The sequence below is a fragment of the Euprymna scolopes genome, chromosome 38 (assembly GCF_053919585.1).
Source record: "Euprymna scolopes isolate OS-2025 chromosome 38, ASM5391958v1, whole genome shotgun sequence".
Lineage (NCBI taxonomy): Eukaryota > Metazoa > Mollusca > Cephalopoda > Sepiida > Sepiolidae > Euprymna > Euprymna scolopes.
Genome location: NC_136519.1, coordinates 59,899,327 through 59,922,953, shown reverse-complemented (window position 1 = coordinate 59,922,953; position 23,627 = coordinate 59,899,327). Strand labels below are relative to the sequence as shown.

At 32.1% G+C, this 23,627-nt stretch overlaps 1 protein-coding gene across 3 annotated transcripts in view; it reads right to left on the bottom strand.

Annotated features, from left to right (window-relative positions):
* LOC145263165 (uncharacterized) overlaps positions 1–23,627 on the bottom strand; it is a 1,002,407-nt gene that overhangs the window by 613,299 nt on the left and 365,481 nt on the right. For 2 of the 3 annotated variants that reach the window (XM_080120191.1, XM_080120190.1), the window contains one exon: positions 3,659–4,141. In XM_080120191.1, the coding sequence (XP_079976317.1) occupies positions 3,659–3,743 (85 nt within the window). In that variant the 5' untranslated portion in view covers positions 3,744–4,141. Of the gene's footprint in view, positions 1–3,658; positions 4,142–4,316; positions 4,447–23,627 lie in introns of those variants that run through there. The other variant, XM_080120192.1, reaches the window with a different exon arrangement.

Sequence of the window (23,627 nt, the reverse complement as noted above, 5' to 3'; positions counted from 1 at the left end):
AACCCTGACAGAAACCTCCATAAGAGTTTAAACACTGTCACCTACGGCATTCATGACTCACCGGCGTGTGGAGTATGCTCTGGTGTCAAGCAACCGAAGTCCCAGAGAAGGACAAATGGCATTTGAGTGGAGAGAGCTCCCGTAAGTCGTGGTGAAGGCAACTCCTCAAGGAGAAGCAAATCTCTGATTAAAAAAAAAATATATAAAGCGGAAGAGTAGTACCCATATTAAGCTGGTCTGCAGTTTTATTTATAGCTGACCGGCTAGCTGTTGCTTGTAGTTGCTGTAATAACATATTTGCATATATATATATATATATATATATATATATATATATATATATATATATATACATACATATGTATGCGTATATATACATATGTATGCGTATATATACATATATATGTATACATACATATATATACATATATATGCATACATACATATATATACATATATATTTATACATATCTATGCATCTATAATTACATATATATATCTATACACAAATATATATATATGCGTACATATATATATACCCACGTATATATGTATACATATATATATATGCATACATATGTATATGTATACATACATATGCATAGATATATACGTATACATATATATATGCATACATATATATATGCATACATATATATATATGTGCATACATATATATATATATGTATACATATATATATGCATGCATATATATGCATACATATATATATGCATGCATATATATGCATACATATATATATGCATGCATATATATGCATACATGGAGGTAAATATATATATATATACATATATATGCATACATGTGATACATATATATATATGCATACATATATATGCATATATATAGGAAAATATATATGCATGCATATAGGTAAATATATATACACATATATAAATATATACATACCAGCAGACCATGCGGCGTTGCTCGGTCGTAATATGCGCTTTAATATGATATTTTAATTCATGGATACTACGTATTTATTATTATAGAACCAATTTTCTATCGATTAATGTATATTACCTAATATAGACTTGTCATATCAAAAGTAAAAAAAAAAATGTATGAGTTCTGTGCTAGAAACGAAACCAAAGTCTTTAGACTCATCCATTAGCCTCAGATCCACACCCACATATAGTTGAAGAATAATATTGTTGAACCTATAAATGTCGATTCGTGCATGTAAACATGTTTTGTCGACTACTCCTTCCAGGATCAACTGTTTTATTTGCAATGTTAACCACTTAGCAGCACTTTTTGCCGGATGTAAACCAAATCGAAAGTGTACGATAGACCAAATATTCAGAGAGGAGTTAGCTAAAAACTTTTCGCACAAATCCATCGACAATTCAGTTTTAAATATTTTCGTGTTCTAGAACGTTTTCATTTAAATTACTACGCAATTATGCAGAATGTAGAAACTATACATAAATAGAATTCAGCGGAATAGTTGAAACCAATCATCGAATAAGTAACCATAAAAAATGAAGACGTAATTCATTAACGTTTGTATTTCAAAGAAATATGCAAATCAGTTAATCTTCGTGAAGACGCATATCCATGACTTGGTGCATTAAAAAAGTTTGTTTTAATAATTTAAAAGTAGAAAAAGTAGGCATTTAATACCAATGTCAGAGCGAGAAGCTACTAACCACACACACACACACACACACACACACACACACACACACATATACATATATATATCAGAACCCTGGATACGACATTAAAAATTATTTAAAAAAACAGTACAGTATATAATACACATGTATATAATCAAATAACATTATAAATAACACCGCAACTGAGCAACTCGGGGCAAACACCGTAATCAGGGGTTGGAAAATCGTATTCTACATCGTAACCTGAAAAATCGTATCCTAGGGCCAATGTATCCTTGGGCTCTACTGTATATCCATATGATGATTCTCCCGTCGATTTCGACGTGTGAGGTCCGACATAAAACTAAGTTATTCGGAAATCCACACACGATTTGTTTATAGTGGTGAAGGCTTTGTGCAGAACCAACAACACTTTTTGGTACAACTGCTAATCTCAATCGGTGCAATGGCCGCCACAGGACAGTGCAGATATTGGATATACATCGGAGTTTTCAATTTAGCATCCTAGATACATGTCTTAACGAAGAGTGAGGCTGCATCTCTTCCAGTAAATTAAACGCCTTCTCAGATACCAATCATACATACACCGTCTAGCATTAGTAATTATGCCGTATATACATTTATATGAAAATAACTGTGAGTTCGTTTCCTACGGAGTCAGAAACTCTTGGCCGACTTTTTAAAAAATTTGATACGAAGATACTTGATGTGTCTGGGAGTGTTCTCATGTAGGTTTTGTATTAGAATGCGTCTGATAAGTATCGAAAATCCAAAATCGGTAAATTCGATTAAAGAAGCAAGTCTAATTTTGACAAAAGTTAACACTCTTATACAACCTAACATCAAAAGTGCATTTGAGAAGTTTTATCACCGAACAAGCAGAAATACCCGACATATAAATTTAATTTTACATTTTCTTTATAAGACAGGAACACGTTCGAAATGAATGTTTATTTTTAAAGAACCATTGAACCATGATACTTGACTCTTGCATTTTAAACTTATGCACACACGCACACACAAATATATACACACAAATATATATGTATATATACTTATATGTACACACATATCTACATCTATTCAAAAATACATGTATATATATATATATAGAGAGAGAGACGTATAAACATATATATATACGAATATACACATATACGAAATACACACACATATACATACACACATATACATAACTATGCACACATATACATGTTCTGCATATGTGCATATGTATATATGTGTATATAAATATATAAATATATATATATATCCAGACACACATATATGAATACATATGTGTGTATGTGTGTCTATGTATATATGTAGGTATAGATATATAAATATATGTATATATAATATATAAATATGCATGTGTATGCACACATATATGTATATATATGTGTTTGTGTGTGTGTATGTGTGCATATATACATGTATAAATAAATATATATATGTGTATATCCACACACACACACACACACACACAAACACACACACGCACACACACACACACATATATATGTAAAAACCAAAACTTCTTGTTTAATACGCTGTATCTAATTTCAAACGTTCCTCTAAATTTAATAAAACTTCATGAAAATAGTATATTATTAGAAATATAACATTTAATAAATAACATATGTGACACCTGTTTAATTTCATGTATTATGTTTAAAAAGTAAAACATGTATATTGAAATTATTGTAAATTTTTAGAAACGCGCTCATCAGAATATAAAAACATTTGTTTATAATTGCTCGATTCTATAAAAATCAAACTGAGGAACAAGTTTTTATATATGTATACATACATACATATATGTATACATATTATATATATTTATATTATATTATAATATGTATTTGTATTATGCTATTTATAAATATATATATATGTATATACATACATGTGTGTGTGTGTGTGTGTGTGTGTGTGTGTGTGTGTGTGTGTGTGTGTGTGTGTGTGTGTAGAACAAAACACTTAAAAATATACACGCATGCTTTTATCTTACCTGTGAGAAGTTCGTGCACTGGTTTTCCGGATCCAATAATAAGCAAAGTAGTCGCAAGGAGACGAAACATCGCCACGTTGTCCATGGAGGGAATTCTTCGAGTCCGATAGTGGGGTGGGAGATGATCAGTTCTAATTTGTGACGTCGGATGCCAAAAAACAGCAACAACGACAGAAGTAGTAGTACGAATAAGCTATGACGAAGGACCTCATAAAACTCCAACAAAATCAGAGAAGAATGACAGTTGAAATCCCTTTTACTCTTTCTCTGTACCTTTTTGTCTATTTCTCTTTTTACTCAGTGTCTCTGTCTACCCTTTTGCCGCCCCTATTATTTTCTATCTCACTACTCCTGGCTCTCAGCTGATGACACCGATAATGACCCGTGCCAAGAAGCTGTGTCTGCGACTTCTTCCTCCGTATAACTGGTAGCTGTTCGATGCCTGGCGACGCGAGGTGGCTGCCCGTTGAGCTCTGCGTATCTCTGTGAATATAGAGGAAAAATGATAGGCGTTACTTAACATCGATGGACTGGAAAGAAAGAGAGAGAGAGAGAGAGAGAGAGAGAGAGAGAGAGAGAGAGAGAGAGAGAGAGAGACGAAATGTACACGAATGAGAGCGCAAAAAAGAAAAATCTAAGAGCTTCTAAAAAAGGATACCGAGAACAGGAGAAAAGGAGGGAAGAGTTTATCGTTTTTTTTTCTGTAATTTTTTGTCTTTGTTTCCTAACATTTCTTCACCGGTCGCTTACTGCTGGCAAGTTATAGAAGTAGAAATAGTGATCGGTCGAAATCCGAGAAGAGGAGTATAGCAGGGGAACTTAGGAGAAAGATGATGAGGTTGAAAAATAAAGAGAGATAGATAGATAGAGAGAGAGAGAGAGAGAGAGAGAGAGAAAGAAAAAAGGGAGAAGACTTTAGGAAGAAAAGGCTAAAACAAGAACAGAGAGAAAAAGTGCGCTAATAATTATATGTAAACAAAGAAGTAAGAAAATAGTAACTAATAATAATAATAATAATAATAATAATAATAATAATAATAATAATAATAATAATAAAATTACATGAATCGAAGGGGAATGAAGCGGCTAAAACATCTCATACCCCCACCTAAAACAAACAACAAAAACAAACAACAGAAAACAAACAACAAAAACAAACAACAGAAAACAAACAACAAAAACAAACAACAGGAAACAAACAACAGAAAACAAACAACAAAAAACAAACAACAAAAACAAACAACAGAAAACAAACAACAGAAAACAAACAACAAAAAACAAACAACAAAAACAAACAACAGAAAACAAACAACAAAAACAAACAACAGAAAACAAACAACAAGAAACAGGCAACAAAAAACAAACAACAAAAAACTAACAACAAAAACAAACAACAGAAAACAAACAACAAGAAACAAACAACAAAAAACAAACAACAGAAAACAAACAACAAAAACAAATAACAGAAAACAAACAACAAAGACAAACAACAGAAAACAAACAACAAAAAACAAACAACAAAAAACAAACAAGAAGCAAACAACAAAAAACAAACAACAAAAAGCAAACAACAGAAAACAAACAACAGAAAACAAATGAACACACACTCACTTTACCAGCCGATATACCACTAAAAATACTCATGTAAGCTTAAGAAGGGTGGTTTGCAGAAGGGAGAACACCGACCAGACTTCCACCGGAAGAATGCAGAGAATTCCAGGACATTAGAGAGACTTATGATCACTCAACCTCTAGAAAAGATCAATGGTCATTGCCAATAAAAATTTAATGATAAACGCATGTTTCGATAACCCAAAATTATTTGCAACAGTTACCAAAAAAGGAGATAAGTGCTGGATTTTTTTTTGGGGGGGATACTTGACACTCAGACTCTAGGGAAGAGCAGTTCTTGATAATGATTTGTTTAAAAACTCATAGTGAGTAAACAACTTCATGAGACACAAGGAACTAAAGACATTAATAAATACAACCAGAAACATTGGTCAAAACATTCGAATGGGATTCACTATTCAAAATAAAAAAACGTAAAACTCGTAACATCAAAGAGCATAGAGCTGCCCAATAAAGACACGAGGAGGGCAAATATGAAATTCATAACCATTTAGGAAATCTATATAGAGACGCCATCAAATCAACAAAGATGAAAGGGAATATTAAAAGAGAATACATGATAAGAATAAGAAAACACATTGGAATCACATTATTGGGTAAAAAATCTGCTGAAAGATTCACATATTTTAGTAGTATTTTTTGTATGACACTATGCAATTAAAGAACTAGAGAAATACATGACTCAAATACAGACTTACTAATTAATATTGTAAAAAGCACCAGCAAAATGAATATGAAAAGCATGAAAACTAAAAATATTCGGCGGAAGACAAACAGTGACATGGATAATTATTAGAGACAGAATAAATGTCACACAAAAGCGCATAAATATAGGCACGAAAAAGACACTTGAAAATAGAAACAGATACGCCCCTGACGGTCGAACAAGCAACGCGATCGGAACGAATGAAGTCCTGGAAAACTAGCACGTAGACTGGTTTAACAAAGAGACGGAAAGGTAAATTACATCATAAATGGATTCAGTAAATAAGCCCCAAAACAAATGAAAAACGAATGTGATAATAGCCAACATGTAACACTGTTTCTGATGCCGGGCGACTCTAAGTTACCTTGCTGGGCAACCACGGTGAGTCAGATGTCGTTGAGACCTGTTTAAAATTCCAGATGTCGCAAATGTTTGCATATCAGAAAAAATGAATCTCTCAATAAAGTAGACCTGATAATTGACGACAAAAGTTTGATTTGCCTCAGTGGAAATTTCGGCAGTCATTTATCTGTTGTATATTGAAAAAGAATTTAAAGCTTTGTTTTTCTTCGTTAGTTTAGTTTCAATAACAAAATTTAAGGAAGCAGAGAAAGATAACAATGGAAAGTCTGTTATGCATCGGCTCAAAGAGAAGAGACGGACCTCCCGCATAGTTTGATAGTTTTTAACAGAAAAAAGGGAAAGATTTAAGGAGGAGAATGATAAAAGATGTTCAGAAGAAAGAAAAGAAAAGTGATTCAGAGGAAGGGAAGGGAGAAGAAAAAGAGAAGGAAATTGCAATCCCACTAAGAGATGGGGAGAATATGCGAAGTCATAAAAAGCTATTTGTTTTAGCAGATAAGAGAGACTTACTGGCTTCCGAACAGAGCACGTCGACTTGGACCAACAGCCTCAAACTGAACCCTCCAAGGAACGAAGTGGAAAGAGAGATTTTCCCAACTACCGACCGAGTATTCAGACAAATATAACCTTACAGTGAAAGAGACAAATATAATCTTACAGTGAAAATCAAATTAAGTTGAAAATACTGGATCCCAAGACATTAGTTTGTCCTTAAATTGGAGAGAAAACAAGCATTGGTGTCCTTTTCTTTGCACAAACTGTATCTGAAATTATTTTATGCAAATAATTATTTTTGTTAGGATATATTTGATTTGAGAGTAACCCAGCTGATGCCAGATCAACCATGAAACCTGACACCCAAGCTGCAGTCGAGAGAAGCACATTTTAACCGCCACCAAAGCATCTCTGGATGAATGAAAGAACTCACACACAACGTTTGACATTAACCAACGTGTTAAAAGGTATTGCGATCCGGACTTAAGTTTGCGCGCATTTTGTGTGCTCTGAGCATCAGAGCAGTAATTTTCTGCGACAAATGAGTGTCTGTTTACATTTTAAGGAGTCCATCACAAGAGAAAGTAAAAGTGTGGCCGCTGGGACTTAGGGTTAGTGCACATCTTCTTGCTCATGTGCACAACCTGCCCACAGAGATATTACATTTACGATCCCGCGATTCAGAATCGTACATAACCTTTCCCAGTACATTACAAAGAAGACGAAGAAGAAGAAGAAGAAGAAGAAGAAGAAGAAGAAACTCGTAGATTTCGCCGTCCCAGCATTTCACAAAGTAAAAGTCATGGAGGAAAAAAGGCCGAAACAAAAACTGGACAAATACATGAATCTTACCAGAGAACTGAATGAAATGTCGCATATGAAGAATATCACTGTTAAACCAATAGTAGTTAACGCACTAGAAACATTATGATGATTTCTCTTGCCATATAGCGGTCTATAAAACTGGTATATATTCGTGTCTGTGAAATGTGTGTACATAGCTGGTAGTGTAGCGGCTCGTGTCGTCTAGTGGATATTATTGTATATACGTGTTTATCTACGTGTCAGTTTGTATAATGTTATTTTGCAGGTTTCCATGACGTCCCGATTCTCGGAGTTTGCATGCTTTTCTCTTTGTTCCTACATCATCTAATGTGTCCCTAACCGTAGATACTAAAAATCTCTTCCAAACTAATCTCCAATCAGTTTCGACTGGATCCTGTCAATTGACTCTCTCCTCAAGTCCTCGTTTGTGTTATGATTATATAATGACGCATTCTTTGTTTGTTAAACTGACATTACATAACTAAGTCAGTCCTCACTGTCCAAGTCATCCTTATTTTAAATAATTAACTTAACTTTTGTTCATGTAACTAAATTCCAAAATCTCTTATTATACTGATTTTAGTGGGCTCACTTCATTTCAATCTTTATTATATAAATATTTAACATGCTTTTAATATTTAACATTGTTTTAATACCTATCCCATCTCAATAATATTTTTCTCCATTAAATAGTTCCTATTCAAACAATAGAAAATATTATAACACAACACCTTACCTCCCTGTTTCACTGGATCATCCGGCGCTATCCCGGAAATCCAATATCCTGTTGGATATTATATTCTCGAAAAAAAAAAAGGTTGCATCAACGTTGTTTAGTACTACACAAAATAGTTGTGAAGGGTAAAAAAGGTTGCATCAGCGTTGTTTAGTACTACACAAAATAGTTGTGAAGGGTAAAAAAGGTTGCATCAACGTTGTTTAGTACTACACAAAATAGTTGTGAAGGGTAAAAAAGGTTGCATCAGCGTTGTTTAGTACTACACAAAATAGTTGTGAAGGGTAAAAAAGGTTGCATCAACGTTGTTTAGTACTACACAAAATAGTTGTGAAGGGTAAAAAAGGTTGCATCAGCGTTGTTTAGTACTACACAAAATAGTTGTGAAGGGTAAAAAAGGTTGCATCAACGTTGTTTAGTACAAAATAGTTGTGAAGGGTAAAAAAGGAGGCAAAAACGAAAAAAAAGTGAACATCATCAAGAGCACTATAATCACGAAGTTTCCAAGTAAATCTAACATTATTACTATTATTACTATTATTACTATTATTACTATTATCGAAATATCAATTAACGGCTGTGATTTGCGACGGTTATCCTAAAAGGAAGAGAATTGTTGTCGCTCGAACAATTTTTACCAGAGTGATCGCTGTTGTTATTAGGTGTGGCAACTCCTAGTGAGTAAATGAACATGATGGGTTGAATGGATGGAAAAAGAACAGAAAACAATGAGAGAAAAGATCATGGATTTTCGCATTTCTAAAAAAATGAACAAAAAAAGAACTAAACAAAAAGGGAATAAAAAATATTGTTATTGGGATAAAAGGTAGAACTACTTGTTAACGCTTTTTTTTTGTTTTCAAAAGATAAAATGATTACATAAAAAAAAGATTAAAAAATAAAAGAATTAAAAATTAAATGATAAACAAAAAAAGGATAGAAATCATAAACAAAGATATTACTAATGGAAAAAAGAGATGGAAGAGCATGTAAAAGGAAAAGAGAAAACTAAAAAAGTACAACAGAGCGAATGAAAAAGGAACAAAGAAAAAAAAACGATTAATAGTAAAAATGTGAAAGAAAAGGAATTAAAAGGAAAAAATGACAAAATAAGAATGAAAAAAAAAAACAATATAAAAAGGTAAAAATGTACAAAGTGAAAGTAAATTTAAAAAGAAAAACAGAAAAAAGAAGAAAAGAAGAAAAAAGAAAGAAGAAAGAAAAAACAGAAAAAAGAAGAAAAGAAGAAAAGAAAAAAGAAGAAAGAAAAAAACAATTCACAAAAAAATTCCCTTTTTATTCTTTTGCATTATGCCTTTTTTCCATCAGATTTTCCGTTTATTTTGTTTTAAGAAAAAACAGATAAACTAAGCAAGGAATTCGCGGTTGTTTCGACGTGTGACAAAATCGTTTTTGACACGCTGGAATAGAATCACATATGTCGGCAACGATACGGACGATTGGGGGATGGAGACTAGCAGAAAAAGTGATGTTGGGTAAGGGGAAGTGAGAAGTGGGAAGACGTGAATGAATGGATGGGCAGAAATGTAAACACGAAAAGACAAAACCGCACTTAACGTAAACAACATCACAGAAAAGAACACGCACACACGCACATAGATATATGTCGATTATATATATATATATATATATATATATATATATATATATATATATATATATATACACATATATGTGTGTATATTTACATTGTTATGTATACATATATGTATACACACACATATACATATTATGTTTATACACAATAAAGTTCAAGGATATTAATAAAAAGTTAAAAGAAATATTTTAAATGTATATGCATATATTTATATACAGATGTGTACATATTACGAATCATATATATATATATATATATATATATATATATATATACACCTTTAAAAAAATTTTTTGTGTATTAATATTCATATTAAAACACTTTTTCTATTTATTTAAAAAGAAAATACAACTTTGTAATATATGGGTCGTGGAATTGCATTCATCGGCAAGATCTAGCTAATTTGCATATTCTTTTAAACATTCATTTTAATTAATTCCCTATTTCGTTTTTCTTATGTGATGGTCAGCTATTACGTGTAATTATACTCATGCAGATATTCTACATGATTTATACTTGCGTAATATTGGCATAAAAAGGTTGTAGTATATATATATATATATATATATATATATATATATATATATATATATATATATATATATATATATTAAAAACTTTGCTAAAATGAGATATAGGTATATTTTCGTTTGTCTTCCTTTCCTTATACAAATGCTCTATTATGAAATATGATAATTTTGTAGCTTACAGTTTAAGCCATCTCTTTTTTTGCTTACAAATTATTGGTATATATAAGATTAATGAATTTTCAAACCCACTAAAATTCGGAATGCTATAAACAAGACAATATATATATATATATGTATATATAGATATATATATTTGTTTAAAAGATTTTGCCTATCAAGCTCCTCAGTTATCATTTTAAGCGTATTTCACGACCGGGCAATGCCGGGCGACCCGCTAGTACACACACACGCGCGCGCACACACACACACACACACACACACACACACACATATATATGTATATATATATGGTGGCTCTCCTTTCAGTTTTGAGCGGGATCATCTCTTAGTTCGTGTAAGGACCCATTCTTCCCACTAAAATTGTTCATCAATGACTTTTCAACCCCGCCAAACTGCAACAGATTTTGATACAGAATTGTTACTTTATTGCAATGCAATATAGGTTTGGTATAGTTATGTAAATGGCTTTTGAGGCAAAATATATGCACAATTTTTCACATATGTTAATGTGGTGAGTTTCGCCTTTACGAATACGAAAGCGCTGTATTGTATGCGGCTATTCTAAAAGGACTCTATGCTTTCATGAATCAGATTTCGTTACTTATTTGTATCTAAAGCAAATTTTCCCATTGGTCCACAACTAGTTCAAATTTTTCAGATAATATTTTATTACGTCCATTAAATCTCTTCTTTTTTCATACACTTCTCTTTCCTTTCCACGCGTAGCCATAGAATAATTGGCCATCCATACACACGAGGTAACCAACAAATCAGAGACAACTTTTCATTGCCTTTCTGTCTCTAATACTTCTGTGTCTGACACATGAGACTGCCATTTAATATGAAGTATCTGTATCAGGCACCGGCAATGGAAACTGTCAATAAGTTTTAGTTGATGTTTATAAAGTGTCTATGTTTCGCTTGCATACGGAAGAACCGCCAAAACACGTACCCCGTACACACTGATTTTCGTATGTATCTTAATAGCATGCTGCAACCAAACATATTTTTAAGTGCTGGAAAAGACCAAGAAGCCTTTTCAATCCTGAAAGAGATGTCCCTGTGGAGTTGCATCTTTCACAGAGGGTACTTGTCAAATATAAAAAAAAGAGTGCACTACATCCTATTTATTATCTTCAACAGAGATAGCTGGTCCCATATAAGGCGATGCAGGTGCTAGATCATACATACGATTGTTTTTTAGGTTCATTTTTAAACGTAATGAGTTACATTGTTCATAAAGCAATGCAACTAATCTTCAGAACGTGCAATGATACCACAGTCATCCACATAGAGCAGTTCCCTCACCAACGAAAAAAAAAACTTTTGATGTAGAAAGTAGTCAACGGACATACACTGCCAGATATCCGATATCTGATATAAATATCGTCTGGATTTTCATGGAAGCCACGGGAAAGACTATGGCAAAGTAGATATTGAATAACATGGGTGCAGAAATGTCACAATTTTTTATCCCGATTGTTGATAGGTATTTCCTCAGATAGTGCAGTTGAAATCAATTCTAGCTTTCATACAGTCATAAAGAGAAGGAATCAGACCCACAAATTATTCAGTAAAATTTTTCAAAAATTAAAAGCTTTTGATGAATGAAACATTGCTACAATAGAAGATTGCACTTCTCATGCAATTGCTGAGCACTGAAAAGCATATCCATTGCGCCACGACTTGCGCGAAAACTACACTGTGATTCTGGTAGTATTCCATTGGCAATTGTGTAAACTAATCTATTTAGAATAAACCTTGAAAACAACTTCCCAACAATTGACAACAAATATATGCATCTGAAATTGCTGTAGTCCTTCTTATACAAACAGTTTTTATACAACGACACAAGTATCGCATATCTCCAATCATGAAGTAATTCACTTCCCAATACACTTTGGCTGACTTGCTCTAGGAGATCGATTATTTTCTCGCCGCCATTCTTTAGATGCATCAATGTCCTAATCAGTGATGGGTTTCAGCCGGTTCGCACTGGTTCGTACGAACCGGTGCTTAAAATATTATGAGTTCGGCGAGCGGGTTGTTAAAATTACGTAAACCTCTATTCAGACCTGTATTAATTAGCCCACTATCAAACTCCACAAGTGTCGCGTGACTCACGGAACTTGTGCATGTATGACAACGTAATTTGCGCATGTAGCCTATATATAACTAAGCAATTTAGTTTCGTTTGCGTAACTGTTACAGTGCTCACGATCTGTTTTCTTAGAACCTGTTCTTAAAAAAATTGAATCCCACCACTGGTCCTAATAATTTTCAGTAAACCAGTCTTGACACTTATTTTTCCGAAATTCTAAAATGTCTTTAGCAGGAGAAAGTAACTTCAGCTTAAAATTTTCCCATAAATTTGTTTCATTCAGTTCAATAGAGGTGAGTACATTCTGAAACAGTTCTTTGTTTCAGAAAAATGAAAAATTTGAAACGTTAAGCCTTTTTGCATCTGATGTGGTGGTATGTCGTGTTTAGGGACAAATTTTTAGTTCTATTTTGGTTCTTACCAGGCGATGATCAATCCAATATTCAAGCCTCTCATAGCTCAAACACGCTACGGATCTTGTAGATCACGCCAGCGAACAATCATCACATCATCTGTTAGATGTTGTCATATACTTTGTATTTATTTTTCTGACTAAACCACGTGTTTCCAATCACGAGATTGTGCTTGTTGCAAAAGTGCAAAAGGCTGAAAACCCTTGCACTTTGTGAATTTCCAAGTTTGAGAGTGCCTTCTTATTCTCGCATTCAAACGGCCAAGAAGAGTGCTCTTATCATTATCAGGGATATTGAGAAATAGTTGTCTTAGCTCACCATAAGAAAATACCGTTGTTTCAGGGCATAAACCGACACGATTATATCAAAAAGTTTTGGTCGCAGATGGAGAGGTAAAGTAATAATACGTTCTGATTTACAAAATGAAAGTTACTGCAAGATTTTAAACAGTTAAAATGTTATAAATTTCAAAAAAGAAATTCTTCCATTTGTAAAAATAGGAGATATTATTTCTATATACAAACTATACGCATTCATTTCTATATACAAACTATACACAGACTCAAATCCGCACTTCTATTTGGTCTTACATATATAAAACCAAATCTAATTTTTCATAACATTTGACGGAACCTTCTGATATTAACTACTTGTGACGAGAAAGACCTCATATTTTCATTGCAACCTTTGATTTCGTATAAGTTGTATCGCCAGAAGAGGTCTCCGGTTACTGATAATTAGCTGACCGAAACATACTCATGACTGTGTAGCAACATATTACTGCTTATGTAAAAAAATAAAATAAAGAGTATACTTTGCTCTTCTTCGGTATTGCGCACTCTTGTATTAACCTCGTTAAACGTCATAGGTTACTTAACCTCTGGAAAACCAAAACCTCAGATTATATATATATATATATATATATATATATATATATATATATATATATATATATATATATATATATATATATATATAATAAAAATTACAATTAAATTTACCAAAATCACCCAAGATGGTAAAACTAAAGTATATCATAAATATTAAAGAATTAATGTTTATAAAGTAATCTCAACCAGATGTAAAAGCTCGATAAAACCAAATAGGAAATAGAGCTTATAATAAGAGCAAATAGTTAATAAACACGTTAAAAATACTTTGAAAAAGAGTTAAAACATATTTAATTTGAAAAAGAAACATTAAATAAGTGGATAATTCTTAATCCGTGGAGTTTCGAAGAACTACTTTCCTTCTCATCAGAGGGAAGGGATTAGCAAAATGCGGGATCGGATTTTGCTTGCAAAAGTATTTTATGAAACTACAAGTAAGTCCAATATCTTACTTGATAACAAAAAGTGAAGCAGAAGGAATAAGGTGAAGAAAAAAGTGATTTCTCGTGAATGAATAGTCTGGTGAAAGGTAAATTATCCACTGACGATAAAATCCAAAAATGCAAATCCAAGAAAATTAAACTTCCATTTGCACAAGTAAAATCCAAGTGAATCGCGTAATTGGCGTATATATATATATATATATATATATATATATATATATATATATATATATATATATATATATATATATATATACGGCATTTCACAGACACTTTATGCATATGCAAATGATTATGAATGATAGTTTCAACACGCTCTGTACTAATTTTGACCTTTTGGGCCATTTAATAGTTACGCGTCCGTCAGTCTTTTAAAATGTTAGTCTCAACCTGACTGGCAGGTGCATTATCAATGGTAGAAGGAGGCGACCAGCTCTGGAAGGTATTTCTATAAATTTCCGATTAAGTTTGAATTCTCGATGCCAAGCATGGAGATAAATTAATTATATACGCTTTGAGATTTTATTAATATTATTATTGATAAGGCATCCTTACCTTACGTTTCTTTTATTTCACCAAAAGTCTCATGTGAGGTTCATCCTTTCAAATACAAAAAAAGGTCACTGCACGATATTGAACAGGCTCAATTTCACACCTGACTCAGTTCAAACACATGTAGATCAGAACCACCAATTCAGAGCTGTAATTTGCCACATAGAGATATGAATAATTGTATATATTTTTAGATCTAGAAATGGGTCAATCGCATTACTTATCGAACGCCTCTTGTCATATAAGATTAACAACGTGTATTCGATAGGATACATCGTTATTCTGTGTATAAACTAAATGTAAGAAATACAATAACAATAATTACAAGGACTAATTTTACCATAACAAACTATACCATTTATTTCTAAAACAAAAAAAAAAATAAATAAGTAGAATGTTTTTGCATAAAATATACATATAAAATGTATACAGTACAACAGTACAACCAAAAGAAGATAGAAAATCTAGATCAGTAGACTGGTGATTTATGATATTAATAATGATTTCAATTTAGAGTGTTATATGCAAATTACTAAGTGTATGAGATCTGTTATGCCTGCAGTTGATCGAGGTTTTCGGCTCTTTGTTAAGAAGTTTGTCCCTGTCACTAAATTTTATAATGTCAAGTTTCCCATTTAGGCAGAAATAATAGAGTATGTTAAGAGATTTATATATACTAGTTTTTCTGACACTATTTCATTTTACTATTGGTATTTTATTATTGTGATTAAGTGTGTCAACTATTATGCCAGTGATTTTTTTTTTGCTATATTCAATATTGTTAAAGGAACATTTGTTTGTTGAATTTTTCTTTGAAGGTATTTTTGGCAATACATTAGATTATTTATTCGATATGATTGTCGTTAGGTAGATAATAGAAGATTTTTTTTTGTTGTAGCTGACAATTTTTTTATTATTACAATTATTGTTAGAGTTGGTATTGGTGATATTGTTGTTTACTACATTGTTTCTCTAGTATTTTATTCAATATTTTATCAAACCACAATATGTCACCATAACCCAGGTCTGGCCCATTTAAAAAATTTCAATTCAAAATTCATCGTTTACTCTTTGAAATTGTGGATTAGTCCTTTGGTTATAAATACATTTGTAAAAAATACATTTATATTTCCGTATATTCCTGTTATGCCGAATTTATTAGAGCTTACGAATTCATGAGAACTAAAACGTGTTATGACGTGTATCGCTATGTTTGTGTAAGTATAACTATTATATGAATTGTTATATTTATTATTGAACACTATTCTTATTATTTACACAAAAAAGATTCCAAGGATTTTAATATAAACCTTAACTTGATTATTATATATAGGCAATAAAATTCGTATTCCAATTTCGCTCGATAGTAATAATAGTACTAATATGCAAATTCACTCTAAATAGATCTCAACAAAGACTTCTTGAATCAGCACTCAAACACCATTAAACAACGTGGAGGTTTCTATAATTTATCTCCTTTAATTAGTAAACTTACACTACGGAAAATAATACCTATAATAATTAATATATAAAATCTATAATTAAATAATACAAACAAACAAAAACACACTGATTTCATTTTGATTACGCATCGAACATTTGAATTATAATGGCTATATTCATTTCAAAATAACCAGAAATTGCATATCTTTTTAAACGTCTAACAGTTAAATAACGTTAAAAATCTCACTTTCCATTCCACAACGATATTGGCAATTTAAATGTTAACAGCTTTTTTCTCGTTCTGAAGTAGAACAAAGAGATCCTTTTTTCACATTAAAAACCAGTATAATTTAAAATATTATACTGTTATTTTATATTCTTCAAATTAATCATCCCGAGAAAGTCTTGAAATAATAAAACGTTGATAAACATAATTTAGTTTCTTTTTTCATATTTCTCGAACACTTCGAGATATTCTTTTCTATTATATATATCCATACTCCTGTTTGTTTATTTGTTCACAATTTGATTAATATATACAAAACGTGCCTTACTTTAATCTTTCATTTATTTCTATATATAGTACGATACTTGGAAAAATATACAATTAAGAGATCACCTTATTTGCATATGACATTAAGAAAAGTTGATTTTACTAAATAGCGGTATCTTAGTTAATGTTTTTAGCGAGAGAATTATTTTAAGTATTCTATTTAAAATTGTTATTTAATAAATTTTAAACAACAATTATATTGATAATATATTTAATTTATTTAATTTAATTTATTTTGGAATTAATTTTTCCAACAGCGACCTTTTTAAAAACTTTTTAGAGTTATTTGCCCCTAGATGCTATCCATAAAAAAAAAAACGTTTACTAAATATCATTTGGTAATTTCATTAAGTTTCTAGATGGAAAAATAATTCCGTGTAGATAGAAAAAATGTTTGACTTATATTGTTTTTTTAATATTAAAAAAAAACACGAAAAAAATTGAAAAGATTTCATTTATTTGTTTTATTTTATTCCTTACGGCAATACAGAAATCGTTTTATTTTATTCCTTACGGCAATACAGAAATCGTTTTATTTTATTCCTTACGGCAATACAGAAATCTACATCAATGACCTCCCTAAACACATACTTAAATCATTCGTTGACATCTATGCTGATGACACGACCATCTACGGCAACACATCAAAGGCTGTAAATGACAAAGTTCTCTCTGATTCTCTCTCCTCTGATCTCGAGCGCGTGGTTCAGTGGGGGAAGATGTGGCTGGTTACCTTTAATGCATCCAAAACCAAACTCCTATCCTTACATCATCAACGCTCTGATCCCCATCTGGCATCAATTGTGATGGATGGCTCTCGTCTGGGTGAGGCCCCGTGTTTTGACAAGCTTCTGGGTTTGACCTTTACTCCTGATCTGAAATGGAACACGTACATCAAGTCTGTTGCCAAGGTCGCTGGAAAGATGGTGGGATCCTTCTACCGCTCCAGAAGATATCTCACTACGGATGCAATTCTCTATCTATATAAAAGCCAAGTACGTCCAAGGATGGAATACTGTTGCCATATCTGGGCAGGAGTTGCTAAAAACAGCCTATCCTGCCTTGACAGAGTACAAAATAGACTTCGTGGCTTAGTGGGGGATGTCCTTTTCTCTACCCTGCAACCTCTCTCCCACAGAAGAGACGTTGCGAGCCTGTCCTTGTTTTATCGTTATTTCCATGGCAGATGCTCGTCTGAACTCCAATCTCTGGTCCCCCCCTCGCCAATCTTTCACGAAAAACACCCGTCTAGCTGAATCCACTGTGAAAAGTTTCCCCCACTCTATATCTGTGCCGAAATCAAAACGCAGATTCCATGAACAAAGCTTCTTTCTTAGAACTGCACGCCTGTGGAACTCTGTTCCGTCTGCCTGCTTCCCTCCGGACTACAACTTGGATGTCTTCAAGTCCAATGTTAACAAATTCCTAATGAACCGCCCCCATAAGTAAACTTTTCAGCAAATCTCACTAACGTAATGTACTTGCAATAACCCTTATCCCTGAGTGGCTTCCGGGCCTTGATAAGTGGTGATCACTGTGTAAAAAAAAAAAAAAAAAAAAATTACCACGTAATTCAGCGTCGTTTAATGCCTAAAAAAATGAAGATCTACTGCCCCCCTCTAAATTCCACAATTTACACTTTTTTTTTCTTTTTTTCGCATTAATTTTATCGAGTACAAACTTAATTTTCTTAGTAGAAAGGTAACTTTATACGGCGTGACCCAGCGGGGTTTAACCCCTAAAAAATAGATATCTAATTTTTTTCAGCCAAATACATTTAAACAGCCTTTATAAATATTATGAGAGAAGAAACTTTGAAAAAATAAGATAAAATAACATGTTAGAGGTGGGGATCACTTTTCTATATAAATTTAACGTAAAATGAACACCCACATTTTGGTCACCAAACGTTCAACGAGACATGTCACTTCTAGCATTTTTTCAAGTTTGGCGATTGAAGGGGACGGCAAAATCTGACAAATACAATTTGTTTTTTTTTTCTGGTGGGGGGATTACATTGGAAACATAAATTAACGATACATTTAATTATTTTTTATGAGACCATTTTCTACTTTCACCTAACAGTGTATTAAACAAAACAAAGTCCAAAATATCATAAAACGACAAATAAAAATCAAATCGAAAAGCCCCCCCCTAAAAAAAACAAATCTAAAATTTCCATTATTTACAAAAAAAGCCACTAAAAAAGTGCCCTTACAAAAAATAAAGGTAAATGTGTAGTTTAGCGGCGTAAATTATTTGACAGCCAAAAATTTATAAAAACTATTTATTTTTATATAAAACATTATTAGACCCAAAGGCTGAAATAAAACAAAAAAGATTCATTTTTATGTTTTTTTTAATCATTTTTTATTCGACTAAATGTGTACGCCTTACACGTTTAAAATTTGGCTTTTTTTTAGGTTTGTCAGATTAGCTTTTTTAAGGCCAAATTTGGCCTTTTTACGCTCTTTCATTACAAAAAAATATGTCGACCAAAAACACAGTTCATGAAAGAGCTTAAAATGGCCAATCTGCCAAACCTTAGAAAGGCCAAATTTTAAAAGCAATATAGCGGCCTCGAATAATAAATATAAATGATAAAAAAATTATAAAAATGATTTTTTTCTGGTTTTATTTCAGCCTTTGGGTCTAACAATGTGTTTTATATAAAAATAGTTTTTATATTTTTTTGTTTAGCAAATAATTTACGCCGCTAAAATACACATTTTCCAAAATAAAAAAAATGCACGCATTAATGCTTATAAACGTTATTTTTTATGTTCACAAAATCGTGAGTTTTCTTTGGACAGTGATCCCTCCTGCCGAAATATCTGGTGGAGAAGGTATCAGATTCTTCTTTTTAAGGGCGATTACATTTACATGTTTTTATCCGTTCTTTTATTTTTGAAATTGTTGTGGGGGTATCCACGTTACCCATGATGAAAATAATTAGTATAGCAGGCGTGTTTCAAACGGAACTTCATGTCAACCAAGACAACGCCGGGTATTCATGCTAGTATATATATATATATATATATATATATATATATATATATATATATATATATATATATATATGTGTGTGTGTGTGTGTGTGTGTGTGTGTGTGTGTGGATAAAAAATCAATACGAAAAATATATAAATGTTTATATCTTTTCTGTATTTATTTCCTATTTGTTGACGTGTAGGAATATAAAAAGACTTTTAAAAAATGGAAACGTTTTTTCAAAAGCACAAAATTTTCAACAGTCCCTTCGGTCCTCTTCAGTGTGAATGATAGAAACACAAGTGCAGCAGAAGAATGAGTACAGACAATAAGGTTAAGGTGTATCTGAATACGACCATCCCATCGTCAGTAACTTGTGTGGCCTTTATTCAAAATCAACCGTCATAAAATTTGTATCCTTTTAGTCTGCGAGTTTAGTGATGCAAATCATATACGATTAAATCGAGACAACCCGACAAACTGACCGATTTTCCTTCAGAAATCCGTAGACATATCTGCAAATGCTATTTCAGCATGACAGACGGTGGCGTCTTAAAATCCCCATAAAGATGGCCCAACACGAAGAATTCCCTTAAAAAACGACGACGTCAAGTTAATCACATGTTTTGTACGTCCTGTGCCCAATCAGTGATGAACGATCCTTCTAGACTGAGGCAATTTTTCCTTACATTTAAAACGAGCACACGGTGAAGCAAATAATAGAGTTATTTGTAATATTTTCTTCTTTCTCTTTTGTCGATTCGTAGATTCCTAGGAATACTAAACAGAAAATGATTCTAATAGTTTGTACTCTCTCTTTTAACATTCGATTTTCTTTCTTACTCGCCAAAGCAAGAAAGTTTACACAAAAACGTGATTTCAAAATATTTTCCAACTAATAAAAATCGTTACACGGTCTTTAAATTAATACATACATGTGAAATTAATAAGCAGGCGTGAAGTTCAAAAAGTTCTCTGAAGAAAACAGCCAAACGACTTCCCGAACCAGCCGCATCCAAGAATGTCGATTAATACGACTCCTTATGCTCTTTGAATCGAGGGAAGTAAGTTGCCAAAGAAAAGGAATCAATGATTCACATACCAGCATTTTTCATCAACTCGCGCACATCTACATACGCTCTAACAAAAAAAAAAAAGGCAAACCAACACACACACACACACACACATACACACACACACACTATGTCACGCTGCCAAATACTCATATACGAATATTATATATATAAACATTTTTACACTATGAATATATTGACCTACAAAATTATTAGCATGACAACTACTTCTTCATCAAATACGTGATTGTACTATATTAACTAACATTTTTATGATTGAAAGTAACATTTTTATTCTTCTCTTGCCTAAAAATGCTTTGTAACAAAATTTCGTTTGCCTCAATTTTGCATTTACTCTGTTCATGTTTTAGATAGCACTTGATATCTGGTGACCCTGCTATTCTTTTAATGTTTTATTTATTCCCATCATATATATATATATATATATATATATATATATATATATATATATATATATATATATATATATATATATCCTTCATTTTACTCTTTCGCTAAAACACAACTTTTCTTCCAAATTCATACAAAATATCGGTGTTGTTCTTTCAAAGATTTCTATCGTCGTCTAAAATGTCTTCTACCCAAGCCAGGGACCACACCACATATACGCTTCCTAGAAAGGAAGCACGAGTACATAATTTCCTTCATTCCTCGCATTGGAAAAGGTAGAAGACAATTCAGTAAGATGTCAACAATTATCAAATAATGAGAGCTGGATGATTTGAATAAACGTTGCTTTTATTAATTTGTTTAAAATCCTGTCTACATGGGTGAACCCAACACATGCCACCTGCCATCTACTCTCTTATCTTACGTTGTGTAATTCTCTTCCACTGCAAAGACTTAGACACCAGAGTCGAAAAGTGGGGTCGTGAAGTCAGCGCTTCCGAGGAAGGGCACTAAACCTCGTCACCAACTATTCCAAAACAGTCATTCATCTAAAAGTTGTCAGCCTTAATGTTAAGATGAAAAGTGTGAATTTGACGAGGCGGATCCGACTTGAAACCGAATCGCTAGATAAACACTCGTAATGAAACATTAAGAAATCCATTTCTATTTACGTGTATGTAATCCTTTCATACTAAAATTAATTGTCAACCGAATGGATATTTGTATTATTTGGTTTATTCGGACGATTATTTTTATCTCGATTTTTATGTTCACAATGTTTCAGCCGATGTAATCTCCGATCTCTAGGTGCCGGAAATCATCCTGAAAATTCGAACTGAACTAATTATTTAATCCAATTGTAAATTGTTCTTAGTCCGTCAAACTCAGTCATTTTTAAAAAAAAATATTCTTAGTATCGTGTGTAGTGAGTATTGAATTGTCACCCCCCCCAACAAAAAACTGTAACTTAGAACTGATTATAACATAACACCTGTATCCATTGCGCCACATCTGTGCAGATAAAAAAATTATTATTTGAGAATTTATTCAGCCTAACTGACAGAACAAAAACATTATACCCATGTGGAGTAAATAAGAGGTCGGATAGCGATTTTATATAGTTTCTCCCAAGTTCGACAAAGTACACTCGAAAAAGGCAGGATGTTACACTGGCAATAATTTTTTGAAAATCACAAGATGAGAATAGTAGTTCGAACAATCAAAATAATCGTTTTCCTTTTAAATTTTGGTCACTCTTTTAAAAATAATTTTATTTACACAAGCATGAATTCAATATCAATTTGTTGCTTTTATTTGTTTTTTTTAACAAAATCTACTTTTTTTAAAATCCTAACACTGATTACAATAATAACAACAATTTTAATCAACTCTGTTTGATTCTATTAATCGTTAATTAACATTTGTTAAATAAAAAGGGAGAGAAAATGATTAAAAAAAACACAAACAAATTAGTTTTTGCAAAATAGTTCGCAAAAAGCAAAAACAAATTAACATATATAAAATTTAGCAAACATTTTGAAAGCTAACTGCTTCAATATGACCAAACGTTTTTCATAATTGTGCACTTTTTTAACGGTAGTAAAATCGGTGCTTTTACAAAACTTGAACCGAACTAAACCCAAAGCTTTGAAAGGTTAAGGGTATTTTCAATTCATAACGAAACAAAAAAATCGACGCGAATCTTAGTAAAAGTGTGTGTGTGTGTGTGTGCATGTGTGTGGCACTAATAGTAGTACTAAACTTATTCTGAATAAGTGATAATCCACAATATTTGTACTACCATCACATTACCTCAGATATTATGGAATCAATTATTGCATAGGGATTGTTGGATTATATTACCGATTTCAATCAAGTTTAGAATATTTTTCTGAAATAAAATTATAGTTTGCTGTTTGAAAAATATAAATAACATTTTTTAATTTTATATTTTTATCGATTATTGGCATTTTTGTTATTTTCTTGTTTGTAGTTTGTTACATTTGTCTCTGTATT